General features: G+C 51.0%; 1 protein-coding gene across 5 annotated transcripts in view; it reads right to left on the bottom strand.

Moving 5' to 3' along the window:
* EPS15L1 (epidermal growth factor receptor pathway substrate 15 like 1) overlaps nucleotides 1-17,636 on the bottom strand; it is a 41,987-nt gene that overhangs the window by 19,271 nt on the left and 5,080 nt on the right. For 4 of the 5 annotated variants that reach the window (XM_083720267.1, XM_083720269.1, XM_083720270.1 and 1 more), the window contains exons 2-17: nucleotides 15,278-15,319; nucleotides 14,586-14,675; nucleotides 13,975-14,022; nucleotides 13,360-13,455; nucleotides 13,109-13,168; nucleotides 12,602-12,727; nucleotides 11,677-11,736; nucleotides 10,399-10,638; nucleotides 8,569-8,726; nucleotides 5,795-5,951; nucleotides 5,497-5,559; nucleotides 4,245-4,333; nucleotides 3,996-4,068; nucleotides 2,677-2,838; nucleotides 1,553-1,750; nucleotides 632-799 (exon numbers count right to left, since the gene is read on the bottom strand). In XM_083720267.1, coding sequence (XP_083576393.1) covers nucleotides 632-799; nucleotides 1,553-1,750; nucleotides 2,677-2,838; nucleotides 3,996-4,068; nucleotides 4,245-4,333; nucleotides 5,497-5,559; nucleotides 5,795-5,951; nucleotides 8,569-8,726; nucleotides 10,399-10,638; nucleotides 11,677-11,736; nucleotides 12,602-12,727; nucleotides 13,109-13,168; nucleotides 13,360-13,455; nucleotides 13,975-14,022; nucleotides 14,586-14,675; nucleotides 15,278-15,319 — 1,830 coding nt within the window. The remainder of the gene's footprint in view (nucleotides 1-631; nucleotides 800-1,552; nucleotides 1,751-2,676; nucleotides 2,839-3,995; nucleotides 4,069-4,244; nucleotides 4,334-5,496; nucleotides 5,560-5,794; nucleotides 5,952-8,568; nucleotides 8,727-10,398; nucleotides 10,639-11,676; nucleotides 11,737-12,601; nucleotides 12,728-13,108; nucleotides 13,169-13,359; nucleotides 13,456-13,974; nucleotides 14,023-14,585; nucleotides 14,676-15,277; nucleotides 15,320-17,636) is intronic. The other variant, XM_083720268.1, reaches the window with a different exon arrangement.

The following is a 17,636-nucleotide window of genomic DNA, read 5'->3' as shown; positions in this document are numbered from 1 at the left end:
AAGACTTAATAATAATAGTGATTATAATATTCTTGGTTCCAGGGACACCCTCCCTGCTTCAGCCTTAAAATAGTAATCTATATAAATAACAATTTATTATCTGTTCCCTGCCCACCTAGCTGGGTTTCCCTAGCAATTCTGGGCGGCTCCCAACAGACTATTAAAAACACGATAAAACACCAAACATTCAAAACTTTCCCTGAAAGGGCTACCTTGGCTCCCAGTGTACGTTTCTGAGCTCAATTCAAAGCGTCAGTGCCGATCTTGAAAGCCCCACACAGCGCCTCCAACCCCATCGTCCAGCCCGGACGCCGGGGTCCATCTCCCGAGGGCCTTCTGGCGGTTCCCTCGGGGCGGGAAGTGAAGCTACAGGGAGCCAGGCAGAGGGCCTTCTCGGTGGTGGTGCCCGCCCTGTGGAACTCCCTCCCACAATATGTCAAGGAGATAAAAAAAAATCTGACTTTTAAGAAGACACCCGCCTTGTATAGGGAAGTTTTCAACGCTTGGTGTTAAGCTTTTTATATGTGCTGGAAGCTGCCCAGAGTAGCTGGGTGGTTGAGATACAAATAATAAAATTATTGTCATTGTTGAGCAAAGCCTGCTCCCGCGAGGAATCGGCCCGGCGCCTCACCAGGGTCCCGAACCTGCCGCCCCGCTCCTTCTGGGGGTTCCCCTCGTTCAGATCTGCCAGGTTGGTCATGCTGCCGCCCAGCACCCCGTTCAGGGCTTCGTTGTACTGGTCGATGCCCCGGTGGGCTTCCTGCTGGCTCTCCTGCAAGCGGGACAGTTTGCTCCTCGCCTGCGGGGGGACAGGGCAAAGAAAAATCAATAATAAACTTGGAAAAAATGGGGGGGGGGATATAGTCTTATGCACGGAAAAATAGGGTGGTCAGTAAGGATAGGTGTGCAATGTATAAAGCGGTTTGAAATCCCTTTTGTGTCATCTGCTTGGCCTCCGCTATTTCCTCCTACCGATAGGGAACCCACTTAAGGACTCTAGACGTGCTCAGATACCCCATAAGGGAAAAGGAGATTTTTTTTTCTTATAACAAGAGCATGCAAAGATGTCCTCTATTTCCTAAGTAACTCGTCGGAAAAATCCGCCTGGTCCAGCCTCACGTTTCTCACATTGCATAACCAAATATTACATCTGGAGATTGCAGAAACGACAAATTGAAGAGTCAGAGCCTGAGCTCGCTTGGTTTCCTCTTCCCTCCTCGTCCCTCTTTCCTTTCGTGCTGTCTGCTTGGCCTCCGTCGTTTCCTCCTACCGGCGGGGAATCCACTTAAGGACTTTATATGGGCTCCAGAATACCCCATACCCATTTATGGACTCTAGATGGGCTCTTGGATACCCCATAAGGGAAAAGGTGCAGTTTTTAAAAATATATAACATCGGAAAGACTCATGCGCACAGAGACCCACGTTTCTGCCCCCCATCCCAGGCTCAGCCGCCATTCAAGGAAACACCAGCGGAAATTTGGGAGCAAGGTCTTGGCCCTGGGGGGGAGAAGGAGTGTCCCCCGAAGGCTGTTCCCATTTGGGATCCCCACCTGGTTGATTTCCTCCTGAGTGGACTTCAGAGACTTGATGATGGTTTCCAGCTGGACTTTTCCGGCCTGAATGCTCTGCTCCAGCTGAGACTCCTCCTGCTGCAGCCGGCTGAGCTCGGATTTCGCCCGGCTGATGTCATCCTCCTGGGATCTCAGGTCCGACTCCTGAGACTGGATCTGCATCTTCAGCGACGAGATCTGGAAGGGCAAAGACGGTCTTGAGGGGAGGGGCGACCCGGTTCGCGAGAGGAGGAGGAGGGCGGAGAATTTACACGCGTTACAGGGCCTTCTCGGTGGTGGCACCCGCCCTCCCGTCAGATGTCAAGGAAAGAAGCAACTCTCTGACTTTTAGAAGACATCTGAAGGCAGCCCTGTTTAGGGGAGATTTTAATGACTGATGTTTTAAGGTATTTTTAATCTCTTGTTGGAAGCCGCCCAGAGTGGCTGGGGAAACCCAGCCAGATGGGTGGGGTATGAATGAACAAATAAATTATTATCATTATTATTATTATTAAGCTTGCATAAAATGCACAGGGATTTGCATTTTGCAAAACGAACAAGAGAAGAGGGGAAGCCGTTGGCGTTTTAAGGTTGTGCGAATGAACATTCCAAAACGTAAAACAGAAAATTTAATAAACATTATGGGGTTGGGAAAGAGCATACGCTTTAACAGATGATGCAAGGCTCTCCCCAAAATTACGGATAGGCAGCCGTTCTGCAAGGCAAATGCACACACACCCTGACCGGTAAAATCTCCCTACAGAGCACGGTATGTTTGTATGAATAAATAAATAATCTGTTTATAATTTATCTACTTTATTGATTGAATTTATAATTTATCTGTTTATAGTTTATCTACTTTGTTGATTGAATTTATAACTTCTCTGTTTATATTTTATCTGCTTTATTGACTGAACTGATAAACCACAAGCAAGATGGATTCTACAACTTCAGTAAATAAAACAATAAAACAGTTGGGAAAACAGAACCACGGAGGGGGGGAAAAAACCAACTCTTAGAAACAGAAGGGAAATGGGGGGGGGGAATCCTGTGGCAGGGAGTACCGCTGGTTTCCCACGGCACAAGGGGCGTGGGCAATTCCCGGCCCCCCCCCCCCAGCTCACCACGTGGGTCTCCTCCTGGCACTTCTGCCGGACGTCGCTCAGCATGTCCTTGAGCTTGGCCTTCTGCTGCTCCATCTCGTCCAGGCGGCCCTGAGCCTCCTGCTTCTGTGCCTCCAGCTCCTGCAGGCTGCTAGTCTCCCGGTCCAGGTCGTTCTGAAGCTCCTGCGGAGGCGGGAGGAGGAAGGAGAAGGCGGCTTAGCAGGGGGGCGGGCAGTGCTGGATTTACGTAGAAGCTAAACAGGCTCTAGCTTGGGGCCCCACTCTCTGGGGGCCCCAAAAATAATTTAAAGGGGAAAAACCACTGGATGTACATTTCCAAAATATTATCTATCTATCTATCTATCTATCTATCTATCTATCTATCTATCTGATCTATCTATTTATCAGATCTATCTATCTATCTATCTATCTATCTATCTATCTAATCTATCTATCCAGCTATCTATCTATCTATCCATCTATTTATCTATCATCTATCCATCTCTCTCTCTCTCTCTCTCTCTCTCTCTCTCTCCCCCCCCCTCTCTCTCTCTCATCTATCCAGCCATCTATCTATCTATCTATCTATCTATCTATCTATGTATGCCAGTGCCAGATTTACGTATAAGCTAAACAGGCTCCACTCTCTTGGGAACCTGCAGAAAATTTAAAGGGAAAAAACCACTGCATGTACATTTCCAAAATATTATCTATCTATCTATCACTATTTATCTTATCCGTGGCTGCAAGAACCAATGATCCCTATATTCTGAACAAAATGCTTGTTTAACCTGGAGGTAGGCTGTCTGAATTGTGTATTGCTTTGTAATGATTTATTGGGTTTCTGGACCGTAATAAAGATTGATATAGTCATTTATCTATCATCTATCCAGCCAGCTATCTATCTATCTATCTATCTATCTATCTATCTATCTATCTATCTATCATCTATCCAGCTATCGATCGATCTATCTATCTATCTATCTATCTATCTATCTATCCAGCTATCGATCTATCTATCTATCATTTATCCAGCTCTATCTATCTATCTATCTATCTATCTATCTATCTATCTATCTATGCCAGTGCCAGTTTTACGTATAAGCTAAACAGGCTATAGCTTAGGGCCCCACTCTCTTGGGGTTTGACAGCTGGGATAAGCTCGAAATGTAGAGCCTGAAACTCTTTGATCTCGGGGTCTTGGGTTCGAGTTCCACGTTGGGCAAAGTATTTTCCCGCGTTGCAGCGGGTTGGGCTGGATGACCCTCGGGGTACCCCAACAGGCCTACTCTGAGAGTGCAGTATCGCTGGGTGGGTGAAAAAACCCCAAACCCATTTACCTGTACTTCATTGGTCTTCTGCCGAATCGCTCCTTCCCTCTCTCGGATCTCTTGCTCGAGGGAATACTTCTCTCTGCAAAAAAAAGGGGGAAAGGCCGTGTGAGTAAAATCAGTCTCAAATGATTCTCCGTCTTTGGGGGTTGGACTTAAATCCACCCTGGTCAGCAGCGCTTTTTTTGGGGGGGTGGGGGTTTTCTCATGCCAGCTGAACCCCTCCCAAGACCCCCCAGTGCCCCGAACACCACCCACCTCTGCAACTGGGCGATCTCCTGGCCGATGTCGTCCAGTTCCTTCATGCCGGTGAATTCGCCCCCGGAGCCGACGGAACTGGAGCTGTCCTGTTAAGGAGCCCAAACAAGTCAGGCTACACCCTGGCCGGGAAAACTGGGGAGTGCACAGACCCCCCAAATAAATACAACCAGAAAAGCGGGGCAAGGAGCATGCAAAGCAGGGTGCAAACACCGTGTCAACGCAGAAATTAAAAAGCGTAAGGGTGACTTAAGCCAGGCTTCCTCAACCTTAGACCTCCAGATGTTTTTGGCCTACAACTCCCATGATCCTTAGCTAGCAGGACCAGTGGTCAGGGATGATGGGAACTGTAGTCCAAAACATCTGGAGAGTCGAGGCTGAGGAAGCCTAGCTTAAGCCGGAGGAATATGCGCAGCTTGCAGACTTAACATATAGAACCTCGGCCCTCCAGATGTTTTGAGACTACAGTTCCCATCATCCCCGACCACTAGTCCTGCTAGCTAGGGATCATGGGAGCTGTGGGCCAAAAACATCTGGAGGACCGAGGTTGAGGTAGCCGGGTAGAGAAGAAGAGAGAAAGAAGAACATGCGTTTAGAAGAAGCAGAGAGAGAGAGAGAGAGAGAGAGAGAGAGATGATAGATAGATAGATATATGATAGATGATAGATAGATAGATAGATAGACAGATGATAGACAGACAGATAGATAGATAGATATGATAGATAGATAGATAGATAGATAGATAGATAGATAGATATAGATAGATAGATAGATAGATAGATAGAGATAGATAGATAGATAGATAGATAGATAGATAGATATATGATAGAGATAGATGATGGATAATAGACAAATAGCTATGATAGATATAGGTAGAGAGATGATAAAGATAGATAGATAGATGACAGACAGACACACACACAGACATAATGGATAGATAGATAGATGATAGAAAGACAGATGATAGATGATAGACAGACAGATAGATATGATAAATAGATAGATAGAAAGATAGATAGATATAGAAACACTGATGCTAGAGAAAGATTGATAGATGACAGACAGACATGATAGATAGAAAGATAGATGATAGATAGATACAGATAGATCAATAGACAGATGGATAAGGAGAGATTCAGAGGTTTTCCCCAGCCCCACATCCACAGGGTCCTTCGTGGTTCTCGGAGCAGGCAAAAAAGGAAAATAGGAGGTGGGAGCGCCACGTTCCGGGGATCCCCGCGGTCCTACTCACACGACGCATTTCCGCCAGCGTCGAGACCTCGGTTCCCACGGAAGCCAAGTAGCCGGGGACGGTCTGGAGAGGGCGGCAAAGGGGGGGGCAGCGGAGGGGGGGAAAGAGTCAGCGCCGGGGTGGGGAGGACCGGGCAAGAAGGCTTCTCGGGGGGCGGGATGGGGGGGCGTCGGGACGGAGAGAAGGGGGTTAAGAAGGGAGCCCCGTCCCGCTCTGTCGGAGACCTGCTAGGGCCAGGAACGCAGGAGGGGACTGTGGTTTTGTTTATCCGGGGAGCGGCCATCCTGGAGGAGCTCACCTGGGCAGGTGCGGTCCTCTCCGACGGGGGGATCATGTCCGGCAGCAGGACCTGCGGGGGGTCGATACCCTTGCTCACTTTCTGCTGGATGAGGTGCATGGCCAAGGCAAACTGGTCCTTGTTCAGTTTCCCCATCTGCCTCGTGTCCGCCAAGGCCCTGGAAGTGAAGAGCCGTCAATCATCCTTTATTATTATGTTTATCCCACACCTCTTTGTTCCCCTCCAAGGAGCCTCGTAGGAAGCTCCTCCATCAACCCAGCTCAGTATGGCTTCAGACTTTCTGTTTCATTATGTGCGCAACAACCCTTAGCCTGCTGCTAAGATATTAGTCCTCATGGGTCTCCAAAAAAGAGGTGTGTGAATAGGAATGTGTCCAGGGCAGCTCCATCTGGTGCACAGGATGAGACCCTCCCTGCCCGCAGACTGTCTGGCCAGAGCGGTCCATGCTCTGGTTGTCTCCCGCTTGGACTACTGCAATGCGCTCTCTGTGGGGCTGCCTTGGAAGGTGACCCAGAAAGTGCAACTAATCCAGAATGCGGGGACTGGGAGTGGAGACCACATAACAGCGGTCCTGAAAGATCTTCATTGGCTCCCAGGACGTTTCTGAGCACAATTCAAAGTGTTGGTGCTGACCTTGAAAGCCCTAAATGGCCTCAGCCCAGTATCTTTGAAGAAGCGTGTCCACCCCGGACACCGGGGTCCCTCTCCCGAGGGCCTTCTGGCAGTTCCCTCCCTGAGAGAAGCGAGGTTACAGGGAAGCAGGCAGAGGGCCTTCTCGGTGGTGGCGCCCTCCCACCAGGTGTCAAGGAAATAAACAACTACCTGACTTTTAGAACAGTGTTTCCCAACCGGTGTTCCGCGGCACACTAGTGTGCCGCGAGAAGTTGCCGGGTGTGCTGTGGGAGGGAGGCGGGCGAGTCGGGCTGCTTTAGCCCCGTGCGTGCTCTCCCAGCTGGAGAGGTGACGCGCGCCTATGGAGGCTCCTGCCATAGGCGCGCGTCACCTCTCCAGCTGGGAGAGCACGCACGGGGCTAAAGCAGCCCCCCGCGACCCTCTCCCCGCTGGAGAGGTGACGCGCGCCTATGGCAGGAGCCTCCATAGGCGCGCGTCACCTCTCGAGCTGGGAGAGCACGCACGGGGCTAAAGCAGCCCCCCGCGACCCTCTCCCCGCTGGAGAGGTGACGCGCGCCTATGGCAGGAGCCTCCATAGGCGCGCGTCACCTCTCCAGCTGGGAGAGCACGCACGGGGCTAAAGCGCGACCGTCTCCCGGCTGGAGACGCGGGGCTGGGGCGGGGGAAGCCCGAGCTTCCCCCTCCCCCAGAACGGGACCCAGAGCTCTGGGAGCTTGCGGGGCTGGGGGAGGAGGAAGCCCTCCGCCAGCCTCCAAACCATGTCGGGAGACAGCGGGTGGGCGCGCTACGCCTCTCCCGCTGTCTCCCGAGTTTGCGGGGCTGGCGACGGGGAGGAGCAGGCTTCTCCCCCCGCCAGCCTTCTAACCAAGTCGGGGGACAGCGGGATGGCGGCGTTCCTTCGGAGGACGCCCCGTGCTCCGCGCTGGTGTTGGCCAGCCTTGCGCACCCAGGGGATCTCCCCCCAGGAGCGCAAGGCTTGCGGGCGGCGCAGAGCACGGGGCGCCCTTCGGAGGACGCCCCGTGCTCCGCGCTCGTGTTGGCAAGCCTTGCGCACCCGTGGGGGCGCGTGGGGCGCCCTGAAACAGAGGGTTCCCCATGCTGCGGACTGTAGCCTGCCGCCCGATGCGCGGGGCGCCCTGAAGCAGAGCGCCCCTCGCGCCAGGCAGACATGGGCCAGCCCCACAAGCTCGGGGGACAGCAGGGAGGCGCAGCACCGCCATCCTACTGTTCCCCGACCTGGTTTTGGGGGGGGGAAATAAAGGAAAAAAAAATTTCCTTTATTTCCCCCCCCCCCCAAAAAAGTAGGTGCGTCCTATGGGACGGAGCGTCCTAAAAATACGGTACTTACTATTTCATAATAAAGTAATTATAAAATACCGGTACTTTCTTTGTGTTTATTTGATGCCTATTAAAGAGAGTTACTTTATATATAGTCAATATAGGCACAGAGTTAATTTTTTAAACATTTTCTAATGGTGGTGTGCCTCGAGATTTTTTTCATGAAACAAGTGTGCCTTTGCCCAAAAAAGGTTGGGAAACACTGTTTTAGAAGACATCTGAAGGCAGCCCTGTTTAGGGAAGCTTTTAATGTTTAATGTTTTGTGGCTTTTTAAATATTCTGTTGGGAGCCACACAGAGTGGCTGGGGAAACCCAGCCAGATGGGTGGGGTATAAATAATAAATTATTATTATTATTACTATTATTATTATTATTATTATCCCCGTAGGAAGCTGCCTCCATCAACCCAGCTCTGTATGGCTTCCGACTACAGGGATATTTCCGCAGAACCGTAGATTTCCAGGGTTGGAAGCTCACCAATCGAGCCCGCAGGCAGGAGATTTCTGCCTGCGAAGCAGCTGAGCTTGATAACGCAAGTTTCTGGTCCTCATGGAGGCAGAAGATGCTTCTGCGGGCTGAAGCAAGGACCCCAGGTCAAAGCCTGGCGACTCAGGAGAAAGAGGGCGAAGGATCCTTACGCGCTCCCGTTAGATGTCAAGGAAATAAACAACCGTCTGACATCTGAAGGCAGCCCTGTTTAGGGACGCTTTTAATGTTTGACTTTTTTAATATTCTGTTGAGTGGCTGGGGAAACAGCCAGATGGGCTGGGAGTCAATAAATTATTATTATTAATATTATTACCAGATGTGCGCCAGGATGTTCTGAGACAGGCCCGAGTGCATGAAGATGTCTTTGACCTCCAGGCCGCTGACAAAGCCGTCCAAGTCCAGGTCTGTCTTCAGGAAGATTTCGTCATAGCGGATCTTGTCGGTCAGGGGGACCACCCAGGACGCAGGTGGCTGGAACGAGAAAATCGGACTTTGGCGTGGGACCCCCAGGCGCCCTAAAAAACCGCTTGGGGGGGGCTCAGTAACAGCAGCAAGTAGCAGCAGCAAGAATATTATGGGCCCAAAAATGGAAGCAAGAAGAACTACCAACATTGGAAGAATGGAGGATGAAATTGGTGGACTACGCAGAATTAGATAAGCTAGCAGGAAGGATCCGAGACCGGCGGGACCAAATTTACTGAGTATCTGAGAAGTATTTGTGATGATCAGATTACGTTTGTAGGACTACAAGAAGTTCTGTGAGGAGTAATTTAAGAAATATGGTAAAAATGGAAAGGGAGAAACGATTTGTTAGAAAAGGTAAAGGCAATATTAAGTTAAGAATTGCAGGGGAAATAATCAAGACGGAAGGCTATCAGAGATGCTGAAGGAAGTCCAAACAAGGACATATGTAGAATAATTTGTGTGGTATGTCTTAAAAAATTTTGTATGCTAAAAATTAATTTAAAATATTATTTTTAAAAAAACCCGCTGGGGGGGGGGGCTCATCTGGGTCTGGCCTCCCGAGAGCCAACAATATAGCCCCCCAAACAAGAGAGAAAAGGGCTCTGGTTGCCTGCCATTCTAAGGTAGACTGGCCCTGCCTATGGAGGCTCTGCCAGAGAATTGACAGAACCCTGACGCAGCGGCTGGGTCAGTTCAGCTACTGATTGATTGATTAATTGATTGTGTGACTGCGGACATGGATAAAAGCCCCCCATCCAAACAATGACCGTCATCAGTGCAGGTAAGAAAAAATAATTTTCAATTTTATTATCTACAATGCTGTCTTATTTATTTTATAGTACAGCAAATCGATTATTGCTTTCATTTTATGGATCAATGGTCTTGTTGGAGAGTAAAATCCATGTTCAATGGTTGGTTTAGGGGTTGTTGTTAAACGTCTGGAACGGATTAATCCGTCTTGCATGACTTTCTATGGGAAAGAGCAGAGCGCCTTGGTTTTGGAACGCTTTGGTTTTGGAACGGTTTCAGTTTGAGAACCAAGGTACCACTGTATTCAATAAAGGTTTTCCAATCTTCTTAAAACCTATGTTCTTCTTGATCTCTTATTCCGGGGTGGGTCAGTTTTTGCAATCTAGTAAAGGTAGGGTAAAGGTACCCCTGCCCGTACGGGCCAGTCGTGTCCGACTCTAGGGTTGTGCACCCCTCTCACTTAAGAGGCCGGGGGCCAGCGCTGTCCGGAGACACTTCCGGGTCACGTGGCCAGCGTGACGAAGCTGCATCTGGCGAGCCGGCACCAGCGCAGCACACGGAAACGCCATTTATCTTCCCACTAGAAAGCAGTACCTATTTATCTACTTGCACTTTGAGGTGCTTTCGAACTGCTAGTTGGGCAGGAGCAGGGACCGAGCAACGGGAGCTCACCCCGTCATTGCGGGGATTCGAACCACCGACCATGCGATCGGCAAGTCCTAGGCGCTGAGGTTTTACCCACAGTGCCACCCGCGTCCCTCTAGCAGCGCACAAATCTCACGAAATTATTCAGCGGGGAAGCTGCCGCCGCCGCTTCAAGTGGAAGTGAGTTCTGCAGTCCAACCGCACCAAAGTTCACCGCCCCCCCTCCAGCTTCGAGGACCAGATCTGCCCCCCCCCCCGGGTGCGGGGAGGCCCCAATTCCTACCTGCTGTGCCTGCTTGAGGCTGTGCTTGGGCGAGAGGCTGCCGGTGCTGTTGAGGCTGGTGACGCTGCCGTGCGAAGGGGTGGAGCGCAGGCTGTCTTTGGGCGGGGGGCTGGCCGGCAGGACGGGCACAGCCCCGGGGAGGGAGGGTGCCTTCTTCCGCTTGGAGGGGGGCACCAGGGGTGGGGGCAAGGCGGGCGGAACGGGCTCCTTTTCCAACGCGCGGTAGACCAGGTGCATCGCCTGAAATAATAATAATAATAATTTTTTATTTATATCCTGCCCTTCCCGGTTCAAAAACCGGGCTCAGGGCGGCTAACAACAAATTTAAAACATTTTAGGCAGATGAAGATGATGGATTTTTGGGAGCTAGCCAACCTGGCCAGAAGAGTCCATGACCAGAGGGAGGACCAAGAGGAGTGGAAGAAATTCAAAGCCTATTTAGCTAAATATGTTAAGATAATATAGACAGAATTACTTGCGAGTACCAAATAGGCCTAGGATTTGAAAATGTGATGTGTATAATACTATGTTAAAGTTAAAAGCGAAAAGAAAGAAAGATGTTAATTGACGAAGCAAATTTTATGTGGAAATAGTTTTGGAAAACTGTTATACTGATTTATCTGGAAACTCAGCCAGGGGGATTTGAGGAAGTCACCTGACAATGTTAACAACAGTGGAACTACTACAATCAGGATAAATGTTTGCTTTTTGCTTTGCTTTTTTTCTATTTGTTTGTTATAAATTTGGAAAACTAATAAAAAAAAATTGGGGGAAACAACAACAAATTTAAAACACTTAATTATAAAAGCAGCATAAAATAAGGTATAAAAACACGAATAACAATAAAATTCAAAAATCAATCAGATAATCCCCAGTGCTACCTGGCTGAATTGGTCCTACTTGGGCCAGCGAGGAGACCAGGGGAGAATTAGCTGTGGGGTCTCAGAGCTGGTGAGCTTCATAGAAGGGGAGGGAAGGGGAATAAAAGATCAGGCTGAATTCAAATTAAAGGCCGGGCGGAATAGCTCTGTCTCACAGGCCCTGCGGAAGGAGGTTAAATCCTGAAGGTTAAATCCTGAAAGGGCCCAGAGAGGGAAAAGATGTCTGCGGGGAGGGGGGCAGAGAGGCTGTGCCAAAATGGGGGGGGCCTGGGAAAGCCTGGCAGCTGCCCCTCCACCGTGGGCAAACGAGAACCCGGCAATCGATAGACTGCGCCTGCAGCTGGAGGTTCCATCGGAGAGAGTACAGCCCGGGCAACCAAGCGCGGGATAAACCTACCACGGCAAACTCGTCTCGGTCGAGGTGGCCGTCCTTGTCGATGTCGCTGAGATCCCAGACCTTCGCAGCCATTAGGAGGCAGAGGGAAGGAGAGAGAGAGGAAAAGAGAGCAGAAAGACATCAGGACGCCCCAAAAAAACTACCCCATATTGTTGTTTTTTAAATAATAATAATTTATTATTTATACCCTGCCCTGCCGACTATTAAAAACACAATACAGCTTTAAACATTAAAAACTACGGCCCTATGTAGAACGCCTTGAAGTACAGTGGTACCTCGGTTTACGAACAGCCCTGTTAACGAACTATTTGGTTTACGAACTCTGCAAAACCGGAAGTAGTGTCCCGGCTTGCAAACTTTGCCTCAGTCTACGAACGGAAGCCGAACGGTGGAAGGGCACCGGCGGCGGGAGGCCTCCTTAGGGAAAGCGTGCCTCGGTTTAAGAACAGTTTCGGTTTAAGAACGGACTTCTGGAACGGATTAAGTTCGTAAACTGAGGTACCACTGTAATCTTAATTATGCTCCTGTGATGGGGCAAATTCCGCTGTTTGGAGCAGGAAATTAAAAACTGGGGAGGATACGAGAGAGAGAGAGAGAGAGAGAGAGAAAGAAAAAAAGAAAGAGAGAGAAAAAAGAGAGAAAGAGAAAGAGAGAGAAAAAGAGAAAGAAAAAGAAAAAGAAAAAAGAAAGAGAAAAATTAGGGGAAGGAAGGAAGGAAGGAAAGAAGGAAAGAAAGAAAGGGAAGGAAGGAAGGAATTAGGTGGCAAGGGAAGGAAGGAAGGAAGGAAGAAATTAGGTGGCGAAGGAAGGAAGGAAGGAAGGAAGGAAGGAAAGAGAGAGAGAAGGAAAGAAGGAAAGAAAGGGAAGGAAGGAAGGAAGGAAGGAAGGAAGGAAGGAAGGAAGGGAGGAAGAGAGGTCCGCTCACCCTTCCCAGGATATCGAGAGGCAGCTTGGAGTTCATGAGGACTGGCTTCACTTTGTCCCCCGAGAGCAAGCCGTTGACGGGCAGGAGGCTCTCAAAGATGCCGTCAAACTTGGCCTTTTCCTCCATCTGGAAGTGTAAAGGGAGCTCTGAGTCCAGGGAAAAGGCGAGGCCTTTTTGGCAGCCCCACCCTGGGAGGAGGGGGGGGAGGAGGAGGAGGACCCCCTTTCGCCCAAGGGGGAGACCCCCCAAATGCAGGGGTCAGTAAACTTTTTCAGCAGGGGGCCGGTCCACTGTCCCTCAGACCAGACTATATTTTGGGGGGGAAATGAACGCATTCCTATGCCCCACAAAGAACCCAGAGATGCATTTTAAATAAAAGGGCACATTCTACTCATGTAAAAACACACTGATTCCCGGACCCTTCGCAGGCTGGATTGAGAAGGCGATTGGGCCGGATTCGGCCCCCAGGCCTTAGTTTCCCTCCCCATGCCCTAATGGGAGACTCACCCTGACGGCCCAGTGAGCGTCCGAGGAGGAGGAGATCAGCAGGGGGCTGGTGCTGTCGGGCTGGAACGAAGGAGAAACGGAGCGCGCCGTCAAGACCCCATCCCCAAAACGTCTCTGCCGGCCCGTTCCGGCACCCCAAATCCGAATATTCGGAAGCCGGAGCTCCAGCAGAAAGGGGTTGCCTTCTCTCCCCCCCCCCCCCCGGAGGAAGGTCTTGGAAAGCAAACAGGTAAATCGCACGACGCACTTACGAATTTTGGCGGAGGCAGCGCCAGGGTGAGGTTGGTGAGGGTGACGTCGTGCCCGTTCTGCGCGCAGGCCACCAGCCGCAGTGCCACGAAGAAGCCCTGGTTCAAATGCAGCAGAGTAAATAATGTATTTAATTAAACCAACGGCATTATAGCCTACGTATCCGGGTCCTTGCACTGGCTAGATGAGTCTGGGGTCCCTCTTCCAAGCCTAAAGGTAAAGGGACCCCTGACCATTAGGTCCAGTCATGGCTGGCTCTGGGGTTGCGGCGCTCATCTTGCTTTACTGGCCGAGGGAGCCGGCGTACAGCTTCTGGGTCATGTGGCCAGCAGGACTAAGCCGCTTCTGGCGAACCAGAGCAGCGCACGGAAACGCCGATTACCTTCCCGCCAGAGTGGTACCTATTTATCTACTTGCACTTTGACGTGCTTTCGAACTGCTAGGTTGGCAGGAGCAGGGACCGAGCAACGGGAGCTCACCCCGTCATTGCGGGGATTCGAACCGCCGACCTTCTGATAGGCAAGTCCTAGGCTCTGTGGTTTAACCCACAGTGCCACCCGCTGTCCCTAAACAGCTGTAGGAATCTTTAAACTCCTAGGCTGGGCATCGCCACGTACCTGTTTGTCCAGGAAGCCTTTGCCCTCCGGGTCGGCCAGATCCCAGATCTAAAAAAAAACACACACCAAAGAGAAGGAAAATAAAAAACCACACCCCAATCCAGCGCTATTCAATCAAGGTCCTTTATTAGGCTCGTTATCAAACAGGCACCATATACAAATTGTGCAAAAGACGAGCTCAACATAACAAGGTTTGTCCCAGTCTGATCTTTGACTCCAGAGACAATCCATTTGCATAAATAATACAATGCAGCACTACTGAAAATCCCCACTAATTCTCTTTATAACGGCTCCGCACTAATTCTCTTTATAACGGACAGCACTCTGATCCGGCACTACTGCTTTTCTCAGATGCGCGGGTGGAGCCTTGAATTCCAGAGACTTGGCGAGAACGCCAAAACTGCCGGTTCGAATCCCGCGTTGGGGTTGGGCTGGATGACCCCCAGGGTCCCTTCTACCAATTCTACAGTTCTGTGAAATGGGCTCGTGGGCCGATTGTTCCCGCGGCATTTTCCGGAGTGACCCCTGCAACTAAAAGGGGGAAGGAGGAGGCTGGGGCGCTGCATCCCAAAACTCCTTCTCCCCGAAATCCCGGGCCGAGCTCAACTTACCTTCCCCAGAATGACGTCGGCCAGTCCCGACTTCTTGAGGAAGAGGGCGGCCTCGCCGGCCCCGATCCGGCCCGTGCAGGCTGGGTCCACCTGTGGAAAGCAAACAGCCACACCTGAGCTGAGATAGACTAAATAAATAAATAAATAAATAAATAAATAAATAATAATAATAATAATAATAGATTTATTTATAACCCGCCCATCTGGCTGGCTCCCAACAGAATATTAAAAGACACGATAAAACATCATTTAAAACATTCCTAAATAGGGACAGCGCCCTCCGCAAGCCAACTGCAACCCCCAGGCGTTTTGGCGGGGGCTGTCGGGATGCCAAGCGAGCTCCCCCACTCGATGTCCTGCCCCGGGTATTTCTGACGGGGCCCGATTGGGGGACCCAGGGCGCCTGGGGTCCCACCAGCCCTGCCCGCTTGGGCGAGGTTCTCCCCACGCAACCGTGGGGTGGGAAGGAAAATCCGGAAAGTCAGGGAGGTTGGGGTACTTATTTTTAGCCGAAAGCCCATGGTTCGAATCTCCCTGGCGGTATCCCCAGGCAGGGCTGGGAGAGGCTGCCTGCCTGAGACCCTGGAGAGCTGCTGCTGCTGCCGGCCCGTGCTGGCGATCCCGACCCCAATTCTTGCCTCCTCCCCGGGGGTATCCAGGGGAAGGGGGCGAAGGGAGTGCCCGGCACGTGCCTGTTTGTAATACGTCTCGTAGAGGGGGGTCCCGGCGGAGAGCTAGACAGGAGAGGGAAAAAGAGGGGTGGGGAGAAAAGCAAGGTGAAACACGTATTCAGATACAGAGAGCCCCCCTTTCAGCGGATCCAGTCCCTATTGAGACCCCCAAGAAAGGACCCTCCCTCCACGCTCGTCTGAAAGCGGAGGGATGGGTTTGTGAGAAGGGGGATTGGGGCCACAGAGGGCAGGCAAGCCCCGAAGCAGAGAAAGGGCATTTTCCAACCCCCATATACCGGTACTGTATTTTTCGCTCTATAAGACGCACCTCGTTTTTGGAGGAGGAAAACAAGAAAAAATATATTCTGAATCTCAGAAGCCAGAACAGCAAGAGGGATCTTTGCGCAGCGAAAGCAGCAATCCCTCTTGCTGTTCTGGCTTCTGGGATAGCTGCGCAGCCTGCATTCGCTCCATAAGACGCACACACATCTCCCCTTACTTTTTAGGAGGGGAAAAGTGAGTCTTATAGAGCAAAAAATACAGTAATTTGGAATTAAAACTCCCAACGGCTCCAGCCGGCACACAACTTTTTGGAGGGTGCCGGGTTGGGCAAAGGCAAGCCCGTCACGTCCGAGGTCCTGCCCGCCGTTCCTAGGGGCGGGTGTGCCTGGGGAACTCCCTGCCACTGTAGGCGGAAAGCAGGGATTCCGGCATCCCAGCCCAGACGGGCAGGGTGCAAATCGCGAAATTATTAGGCTTGTTCCTGCCCTCCTCTTTCGGACGTGGCCTCTGCAATGCATTTATTGATTTTGAGTATTTTGCCTGGCTGCGTTTTTCCTGTTTTTATGGACGTGCAATCCCAGGTCCTCAGAGCAAAGAACGCTGAGCTCCCCGCTCGTCTTTCTGCCGTCCTCCCTGGACTATTGTCAACAGAAGGAGCCTGTTCCCCGGTTCCTCGGCCTCAAGGACAGGCGGCTCGAGCAATAGCCCCTCCCTGCCCTCCACGACGCCGAAGGTCAGGCTGGCCCTGCCCAAAGGCTGCACGCTCCATTTCGGAACAATATCCGCCTGCGGAACCAAGGCGGGCTGGCCCCCAGTTCCTGGCAAAGCTTGGCTTCCAAAGGGAAGGGAGAACAGAAGCTTCCCCCCCCCCAAAAAAAAGCAGCCACCCCCAAAATAAGAGACCCCGGGAAGCAAAAGGAGTTCATGTTGGAAACGTCCAAATTCCAAGCAAGGAAGGAGCTCAGAGTACAGTGGGCGCTCGGGTTGCGAACATGATCCACGTTCCCAACCTGCATCTGCGCATGTGCGGGTTGCGATTCGGCACTTCTGCACATGCGCAAAGCGAGATTGAGTGCTTCTGCGCATGTGCGACCGCCGAAACCTGGAAATAACCCGTTCCGGTACTTCTGGGTTTCGCCGGTCCGTAACCCGAAAAAAACGCGTATGTAACCCGAGGTATGACTGTATATCGGAAGCAAAAGGGTGTATCTAATGGGAACAGAGACTCTTGAGAGTCCCATGGACTGCAAGAAGATCCAACCTCTCTGTTCTGAAGGAAATCAGCCCTGAGTGCTCACTGGAAGGACAGATCCTGAAGCTGAGGCTCCAAGACTTTGGCCACCTCATGAGAAAAGAAGACTCTCTGGAAAAGATCCTGATGTTGGGAAAGATGGAGGGTGCAAGGAGAAGGGGACAATGGAGGACGAGATGGTGGGACAGTGTTCTCGAAGCTACCAGCATGAGTTTGACCAAACTGCAGGAGGCAGTGGAAGACAGGAGTGCCTGGCGTGCTCTGGTCCAGGGGGTCACCAAGAGGCGGACACGACTAAACAACTCAACAACAACAATGGGAACAGAAATTCGGATAGATAAGCTAACTGCCAATAGAGCATGGCAATAATAATAATAATAATAATGGTAATTATTATTATTTGCACGCCGCCCAGCAGACTGGATTGCCGCAGCCACTCTGGTTGGCTCCTGATATTAAAAACATGGTGAAACAGGTTGCATACACCTGCGTTGCAAGGGGGGGGGGAAATGAGGCGATCCTTGGGGTCTAACTGTGAAATCTGGGTTGCGATCGCCACAACGGAAAGACCAGGAGTCATTCTTCCTTCTCCCCCTCCCACAGTGAGGTTTATCATTCTTAGCAGGGCCGGATTTCAGTTTAATGCGGCCCTCGGCTCCTGAAGGTAACAGGGCCCTTTCTATCTCCAGCTGTCCTTTGTCCACAACAAATTGCCGCTGGTTTTTGTGTGTTTAATATATGCTTCTATGGCAGGCAGGGCCAAACCTGGCCCTCCAGATTTTTTGGGACTACAGTTCCCATCATCCCTGACCACAGGTCCTGTTAGGTAGGGATGGTGGGAGTTGT

Source organism: Podarcis gaigeae (genome assembly GCF_964106915.1).
Source record: "Podarcis gaigeae genome assembly, chromosome: 18".
Lineage (NCBI taxonomy): Eukaryota > Metazoa > Chordata > Lepidosauria > Squamata > Lacertidae > Podarcis > Podarcis gaigeae.
The sequence above is the reverse complement of the archived record's forward strand: the minus strand, read 5'-3'. Positions and strand labels throughout refer to the sequence as shown.